The 8,828-nt window shown below is 43.6% G+C and overlaps 1 protein-coding gene across 4 annotated transcripts; it reads left to right on the forward strand.

Moving 5' to 3' along the window:
- The first annotated feature begins 2,529 nt into the window (after nt 1-2,529).
- LOC108918208 (potassium voltage-gated channel subfamily A member 2) lies at nt 2,530-6,998 on the forward strand. Of its 4 annotated transcripts, XM_018725299.2 has the most exons (4): nt 3,008-3,018; nt 3,118-3,138; nt 3,515-3,991; nt 5,124-6,998. In XM_018725299.2, exon 4 carries the CDS (start codon nt 5,250-5,252, stop codon nt 6,723-6,725), a length of 1,476 nt encoding a protein of 491 aa, XP_018580815.1. In that variant the 5' UTR covers nt 3,008-3,018; nt 3,118-3,138; nt 3,515-3,991; nt 5,124-5,249; the 3' UTR covers nt 6,726-6,998. The 4 variants fall into 4 exon arrangements, with proteins under 4 accessions (XP_018580817.1, XP_018580818.1, XP_018580816.1 ...); XM_018725301.2 differs by lacking the exons at nt 3,008-3,018; nt 3,118-3,138 and adding an exon at nt 2,530-2,558 and having other exon boundaries at nt 3,585-3,991; XM_018725302.2 differs by lacking the exons at nt 3,008-3,018; nt 3,118-3,138 and adding an exon at nt 2,568-2,854 and having other exon boundaries at nt 3,585-3,991.
- The last annotated feature ends 1,830 nt before the right edge of the window (nt 6,999-8,828 follow it).

Below are 8,828 nucleotides of genomic sequence, written 5' to 3' on the forward strand. Positions count from 1 at the left end.
AAAAAAAAGATTATTAGATGTCAGCAAGCACTCTGCAATATTTAGATCATTTGCTACATACATAGTAAGGAAAATTTTTGTCTAAGGAAATTTAAAAATGTGCAAATTTTCTCATATTTGGATTTGCCAGAGTTATCACAGTTATGGTTACAATGACACCTGGTACACTCCTTAGACGGAAGCGGAATCACCTTGTTGCTCTCTGGAATATGTTGAACCCGGGTCTTCTACAGCTGTACAGCACTGATGCCTTCAGACCCTGTTGTTCCTGTGTACTGAAATCTGCTATGTACCGATATGTCCCCTGCAGCTCTAGGCAGTAGAGAGTACCTGTTCACCAAGCTAGAGAATGGTGCAATAAGGACTACATCCATTTTCAACCACTGTCTTACAGCATCTTCACTGTGTCCACATCTCACGGTGCACAGGGTATACACCTTGAGTGGTAAAAATACCACCAATCACAGATTTACAGCATTAACACAAGTAAATCAATATAATTAAATCCGGACAGTAACGCAAAAAACAAAACAGCTGAGCTGTAAACGAATCTCTCAATCGCTACTGAACAATGGATTTCTGGGCCCAGACAGGCGTTGCTGTTCATTGCTGTTATCATTTGTGACTCTGCGTTGTGTTGCGGCACACTGCAGTGAGCTCTCGTGTCGCTACTCCCTCTGAGGTTGCCAGTGAGCCGTTTGAGCTCCGCAGTGGCGCTGCCGCATCTACTACCCCAGTGACAGGGGGAGGAGTAGAGGAACACTGCAGCTTGTCCTAATCATGACTCTCTTCACACACACATATTGGGTACAGTAAGTGCGGTAGTTAACGTAGGAACAGTAGGTACAGTATTGCCACCCACCATAGTGTTTAAGGAACTGGACACACCACCTAGACCTTCATTCTAAAGGAATTTAGTACTGAGCTGCTTAAATACTGAATATTTCTGTATATGCTTAATACTATAGGTCAAACTGTTAAACCGGCAGCTGGCGTCATACTGCTTAGAATTGCTGCCTTTGGACACAAAGGTTGCGAGGTTGAATCCCACTGCGAGCTGTAGTCTCAATGAGCAACGTATTTACCCTAAAATGACCTAGCTGTACAAATGGGTAAATACTGTAGGTAGCTTAACATTGTAAGTTGCTTTGGAGAAAAGTGTAGATAATTTAATAAAAGTCAACCTCAATAAGAAATCTGTGAATGTTCATAACATGTTATTCATTTTCAGTGAAAACTCACTGCAATAGTTTATTCATTGTTATATTATATTATTATATGGATATTTATTGATCCACCTGTCTTTTTCTTTCAAAACTCAGATTCCAGGCACAGTACTGGTCTCAGGAAGATGTGACACTAAATGCACCTACACCAAATCATTAAAAGCATCCACATGTTGGCAACCCCCAACAGATCACCAAAACAAGATGCTTGTGCAAGGTTTGCAGCATGAGCCTGCGAAGGCTTCCAGTGAGTGGTAACAGGAGCAACACTGGCATGTTATGTAGGCTGGAATGAGATATTAAGAATGTATAGTCCACCAGCAACAATCAAGAAGGAGCTTCTGAGATGTTCTAATATGTAAAAAGTTTTGGGTATGCTTGGGGATAATGACCTCTGTCACCCAAAGGGCAATCTGACTCTTTAAAACTTTGATGGCAATGACCTGAGAATGATGTGCAGTAATGACATGAAAAACAAAAACAGATATTGTAGTTACATGTAATTTTCCACTGAAGAGAATGGTCAGTCATTCATAAGGACATTTAATTCCAAAGGTTTCAGTGACAAGCTTCACACTGCTGCTTCGGAGACCTCAGCACTGACGCTGAGCCTTATTCTCACAGCCTTCCCACGAAATCTTAGCTGTGGATGGCTGACCTTGTGAAGGCTGACCTGTTGTGACTGAGCAGAAATGGGGTGATGGCTGTTTCCTCTTCTGCCTGAGTTGATCGGCCTGCTCTGCTGTCGGTGGCCCTGAGGCGCAGGGTCCATCATGGGACAGATTTGCCAGTCCTGTTCAAACGTGCCAGGAGTCATCAATGTCTGAGGTGGCCACCCTGTTGTGCTATATTTGTTCAGTCAAGACAATGTGTGGACAGAGATTTAACTCAATTTATTCTCATCTTTTGAAAGAGAAAGAGAACACTATAAAAAATAGTGTTTACACAGGGCAAAAACAACATACACGATATGAATCTAATTATGAGTAGCAATACTCAAAAACTTCTAATAAACACAGGAGATTTTTTTTCAGGAAACCTGTATGTGTCCTTTACCTTACTCTGCAACTTTTCATATATTGGGAAAACAAGACGAATGTAGCACCATGGTACAACCCCTCCTGCCGCTGATCATCCTCCTGTCCGATTGTTTTACTTTAATTCTCCGATTTATGTGTTCCTGTCCGATTCCTTTGCGGATGTGTGTTATTCGTGCCTCCCCTTCAAAGCCAAGTTCAGCACCGGGCTCTGCGAGTGTGTCGGTGTGGCTGCGGAGCGCACGAGCGTCCCCTTTAAGGTGCCCCCGCTGCCAGAAGGCGAGCAGCGGCACTGGTACGCGCGGCGCGCTCTCTCGATCGCTTGCTAGTTCGCTCACACTTTCAGCCCACCAGGCTCTTTGTATGCACAGCAATGACCGACTGCAGGCTGGAGAAGCTAAAGCTTTAAGTGCTGCGATTTGTCGCCGTTGTGGGGAAAAGGAGCGCGCACTGAGGGAGCGCAGGCGCTAGAATAGCGGGCGCGATGCTGCGGCGCCCCGTTCATTAGGGCTCGGACGTAGAGCGCGAGCGCCGAGATTGAATCGGACCTCGAGACGAGCCCTTAGCGTCATGTGCGCGGCTTAAACAAGGGTGACTCTTCTTTCCATGCATGTCCGTTTTGATGCAATGCCTAAAACGTGGGAGACCTGGAATGCGTCCCCTGGTCGTGCGTTTGCATGTGGCCGCTGCTGGAGCGCGGCGCTCCGGGCTTGAGCATGTGGCTGTGGACAGCAGCTGGGGTGACGCGCAGCCGGGTAACGCTCACTCACCTCGTTTGCATTTAAGAAAGAACAAATAAAATATAAAAATAATCTATGCACGACAATAAAGGACCGCCCTTTTTCTTTTTTTAGGTTTGCCTGCGATGCATGCACGTGAGTGCGAATGTCAGATTATCACAAAAAACACCCACGTTTGTGGTAATTCATAATGATAATGCATTTGAAGGGACGCGTTGGTACCCGGAGCCTGGCACTTTACAGTAGGGCTACATGTCGCCGATCGGCACGACACGCCAGTGTCTCACATAGTCACTGTAATCATGGTTTAAACTTGGGGGGGGAGGGCAAGGGGGGACAAGAGCGGCTCCCCCATCAAATCACATCGTGGAGGACTGCGGAATTGTGAACCCCCCGAAAATGTGTATTTTAATTCGGCTGCAGTCTAAAAGCCATGGCCAGACTGAGATGTTATGTAAAGACAGGGCGAACGCAACGCCTCCCTGCAGCCCCCTCGCTCGTCCCTTTGCAGATGTTGCCTCTGAACACAGTATGAGGACCTCCTTTACCACCTTTACCACCTTTGCTGCTGTTTGTTGCAGGCGACGTCACATCTCGTAAGGACACTGGGGACGCCCGGTTTTTGCTGATTTTTCCTTATTTTCGGAATGGTAGAAGGAGCCTTGGAAATAAAGATAGGGCAACCAGGCTGGCAGGCAGCAGTGTTTCTCCAACCCAGTTTTTTCTATTGTTTTTTTTTTTTTTTTTTATAATTTTCCCAACCAGCCACCATCTGTTACTGAGGGTGGAGGAGACAGGTGCATCCCCGTCCTACCGCGCCGCTGCGGGACCCGCGCGAAAGACACCTGCGCACCTCACGGACTGACGGACTGAGAGGTGCGATTGCCCTGTGGATGTGGGCTGGCAATCAGGACTTTTTTTTTTTTCCAAGGATCTGCAAAGGATCTGCACCCTCGGGTGTCCATAAAGAAGACCACCAAGATTTAGAGTAAGTTTTTTTCTCCTCCACCAGTTTTGAGCAAAGGAACTTCTGAATCGGTCTCGTTGGAGGGAAAATGTGTGTTCTACTTTGGGGCAATGCAGAAACTGATGATCCTCCTTGGATTTCTCATTGTCTTTCTAATAGAAATAGCAATTTAGCCATGATTTGACTGATTGATTTAGCCATGATAAGTGTGTAAAAGGTCTACAGTAAACGGTGGTTTGATTCTGAATCCTCTTTAATTATTCAGTGACTTTTAATAATAACTTTCCTGTCAAATCTGTATCAGTTTGATACAGAAGCACATTTGAAATTGTAGAAATGTTATTTGCTAGAAAATAAGATTGAAAAAGCATGGCCAGATAAACAGGTGGGTTGGGGTTTAATATTGACACATTAGGCTCTTTTTTCCTTTTTATTATTGATTTGATGCTTCTAAATATTTTAAGTGCTTTTATCTCCTTCTCAAAAAAAAAAAAAAAACACATAGTAACATTCCAGTAAGCAAGTAAATAAATGTACAGAGCAAGTTTATTAAGAGGTTATGAATATCTATGGCACTCTGATTTTCTATAAGAGGAACATTTGATGACAGTGTGCTGGTTTCACGAGTGACTGGATATATATATGTTTTTGAAGACAGCTTCGAATGGCATCACTGAACCCCAGGAAAACTCAAGTTTAGCACATATGTGGTGTGTCAGGCACCTGATTCACAAAATATACATTTCTGGGGTTTGCTGTTGATTTAGCAGTTTCTGTCAGTGTTTCCAGGTATTTGTCTACTGGCATATGTATGCATAATTCCTCATTTCTCTTTTGAATATACTGAGCCATCCCTAGAATTGTGAGAATTGGGAAATTGTGTTTAATTCGCAAGACCAGTGAGTACGTGCCTATGACATTAATGTTTGTTTAGCTATTTCAGTGAACTTCTTAGATAATACAGTATTTAAAGGAAAGTAATATCTGCATTTTATTCTCCATTGTGAAAATGGGAGAGGGAATCTGTCCTTTAATGTTTCTTATACCATTTACCAAATACTAAAAAAAGTTTGAGAACTTTTATTCTTCATGCCTAAAATGTCTCTCAATATTTTTATGAGAAGATGTATTTGTTCACTTCTGTGTTCTTCAGCTGGACCTGTGCAACATCCCGATACCACCAGCTATCACAGTGCTGAGCAGCCCCATTCTGCTACGTTAGACCACAAGCTTCACTTAAACCTGCAGGCCTTGCTGCATCATCCCTGCTCCTCTCAGAATGACAGTAGCCACTGGAGATCCATCTGATGAAGCAGCGGCCCAACCGGGCCATCCGCAGGACTACGACCCTGAGGCAGACCATGAATGCTGTGAGAGGGTTGTCATTAATATTTCGGGCTTGCGCTTTGAGACACAGCTCAAAACCCTCTCACAATTCCCTGAGACACTGCTCGGGGACCCCAAGAAAAGGATGCGTTACTTTGACCCCCTCAGAAATGAGTACTTCTTTGACCGAAATCGCCCCAGCTTTGATGCCATCCTTTACTACTATCAGTCTGGAGGGAGGCTGCGGCGACCTGTTAACGTGACTTTGGACATTTTCTCGGAGGAAATTCGTTTCTATGAGTTGGGAGAGGAGGCAATTGAGATATTCAGGGAAGATGAAGGCTTCATCAAGGAGGAAGAAAGGCCGTTGCCTGAGAATGAGTTTCAGAGGCAGGTGTGGCTTTTGTTTGAGTATCCTGAGAGCTCAGGTCCTGCTAGAATTATTGCTATAATATCTGTGATGGTCATTCTCATCTCTATAGTCAGCTTCTGCTTAGAAACACTACCAATCTTTCGAAATGATGAGGAAGAAATGCACAAGGTGTACCAGCCCTCCAACACCACCTCCAGCTACCAGTCCACATACTTCACTGACCCCTTTTTCATCCTGGAAACCCTCTGCATTATCTGGTTTTCCTTTGAGTTCCTGGTGCGCTTCTTTGCCTGTCCCAGCAAGGCAGGCTTTTTTGTAAACATCATGAATATCATTGACATTGTGGCCATCATCCCATATTTCATAACTCTGGGCACAGAGCTTGCAGAGAAACCAGAGGATGGGCAGCAGGGACAACAGGCTATGTCCCTGGCCATTCTGAGAGTCATAAGGCTGGTCAGGGTGTTCAGAATTTTCAAGTTGTCCCGTCACTCTAAGGGCCTACAAATCCTGGGCCAGACACTGAAGGCTAGCATGCGTGAGCTGGGGCTTCTCATCTTTTTCCTTTTCATTGGAGTCATTCTCTTCTCCAGTGCTGTCTATTTTGCTGAAGCAGATGAAGCTGAATCCCAGTTTATCAGCATTCCTGATGCTTTCTGGTGGGCAGTGGTATCCATGACCACTGTCGGATATGGCGACATGGTCCCCACCACCATTGGGGGTAAGATTGTAGGATCATTGTGTGCCATAGCTGGTGTGTTGACAATTGCCCTGCCAGTGCCTGTTATCGTGTCCAACTTCAATTACTTCTACCACCGTGAAACAGAGGGTGAAGAGCAAGCCCAGTACCTGCAAGCCCCACCCAAAGCAGACTCTGCAGAGGACCTGAAGAAGAGTCGCAGTGGCTCCACTATGAGCAAATCAGATTACATGGAGATCCAGGAGGCGGTCAACAACAGTAGTGAGGACTTCCAGGAGGAGAACCTCAAAACAGCCAACTGCACGCTGGCCAACACCAACTATGTCAATATAACCAAGATGCTCACGGATGTATAATCACCATTACAGAGACCACGTCATGGCTGAGGATGGGGCAGGGGGGCTGGGAAAGGAGGAAGGCTTGGATTGCAAACCAGTGGATCCATGAGGGCAGAGAAGCTTTGGGAGAAAAAGAACTCGCATCAGCCCTGCAATCCTTTCCTAAATCCTAGCCCCCTGGCTCCCCACCCATTTGCCATCTTGACATGCTCTAACTTCAGTTTTCCTTCCTCTTGTTACTATTTGCATGGAGTTAGTCTTATCAGTGTTCTGCTCAAAATAGTAGCCAAACAGTAGCGTAACAAAGAAAAAGCATAACCTTGAGGAAAGCTAACTTAAGCTTACCACATATTTCCAAAATCACTACCCCCCTCGGCCCCCACTCCTGAGCTTTATCCCATAGAGTTCATCCCTTGTACCGTCCACTCTGCTCTCAGAAATGTGTTGCATTCAATTGCATCTCCAAAGAATACTTTTTGTGCTACTAAATCTTTTGCTCTCCAGCTACTTTGAGTAAAATCAGTATAGAAATCTCAACCTAGTCATGGAGAAAGACTATAGGAAATCTGACAAGCGCTCTTAGAAGCAACTCTTCCACCAAAGCCTGTCAGAGGTTTCTGAGAGACATTGCAGCCTATGTTAAGTGAGGAACACTCAGTGACGCAAGCGAGTCACTCAGTTTTTCGGCTCCCATATGCTGTTTCTTTCAATTATGAGTGCTATCCAAGCTAAAACTGGCCATATAACACATATTTCCCTATCACAGCTATGCTTATATACCCAAGGAAAAAAGTATATGTGGAAGTCTGAAAAGCAGCTCAAAATTGGTATTTGTTTACTTTCAGCAATTTTTTGTCCTCCTCTTTGCTTAACTGCTGATCCTGCATGATAAAACTGAGTTAAAGACTGACTTAAACAGACTAAAACAAGATGATTACTTTGAATTCTATTGTTTCCATTGTTTGTCACAAATTTTTTCTTTTCTACCCATCGAATGTAATGACTATTTTCTATAATGCATTACATATTCATAAGTTATATCTACTAACCAGAAATAGAAGGTTTGTATTAACATTTAACCATCATTATAGTTGAATTAAGTGAAGATTTAGCTCCCTTCTGGTCACATTGTATGCCATAGTTTCATTTTGGTTTATTGATACAGTCTTTTTTTATACTCGTGTACTATCCAGATATATTTCCTGAAGAATTTTTTTGTTTATTCTCCAAAGCAGAAAGTACCTCACTGCTTTAAGAAAAAGCAGCTGCTTTCTCTGAAGTTATTTCTAAAAACAGCAGCTGTTCTAATATTGTAGTGTTGCATGATCTGAAACATTCCTTGTAGCATGCATTTCAGTATGAAAAATACTGGAAACAAGTAATAAACAGTAATAAGGTAGTAATAATTCTCTATATATCTATCTAGCTAAATATATTTTTATCCCTGATATTAATGCTATATATAATTATATAATTATATAATTATATATGACAAATCATTTTTAAAAATATGCTGACCATATGCTGCTTCTGTTTTTTACATTAGTCTTGTTTTGGTTTTAAACATTGTAGGCCAGTTACAGGGTATGTCCATAAGAAGGTTCTTAAAAAGAGAACACACTGAATGCCAAAGCAAAACAGAACAAAGGCCTAATAGCTGCAGTTGTTGGATGAATACCCAGAAGGTAAAGTACCAAGCAGCTGCATAGAACAGGAGCTTTAGCTGCTGCAGCAGTAAAGCGTTTCACTGGTACGCTGGAAGCTGGGGTATGAGTCACTGGTAGGACACTGCTGCTGTGTTCTTTGGCCTGCATTGCACATCACCAGTGTTTCCCAAGAAATTTTGCCAAGAGAATGGTGCATTGGCCTGCATTGGCTACCTCTCCACATTCTGTACCTGTATGGCTTTCATCTCTTATATATTCAGGTGTTTGGGGTGACTGTAAGTTTAACACCCCATTTTTATGTTTCAGCGATGCAGCAGAGCCTGCAGTGAGCTCTGGCTTTGTGTATCAGTGTAGCCAGGTTATATCCAGGTTCTCCTCTCACTTCAGTATGGAAGAAAGAGGTGCCCCAGCTGCATGCCTGGTGCCTGTCAGATACTCACATGTTGTTCTTACA

The sequence above is a fragment of the Scleropages formosus genome, chromosome 22, assembly GCF_900964775.1.
Source record: "Scleropages formosus chromosome 22, fSclFor1.1, whole genome shotgun sequence".
In the NCBI taxonomy this organism is placed as follows: Eukaryota; Metazoa; Chordata; class Actinopteri; order Osteoglossiformes; family Osteoglossidae; genus Scleropages; species Scleropages formosus.

Excerpts from the sequence above, each read along its gene's own strand:
- LOC108918208 (XM_018725301.2), top strand. The coding sequence starts at position 5,250 with ATGACAGTAGCCACTGGAGATCCATCTGATGAAGCAGCGGCCCAACCG.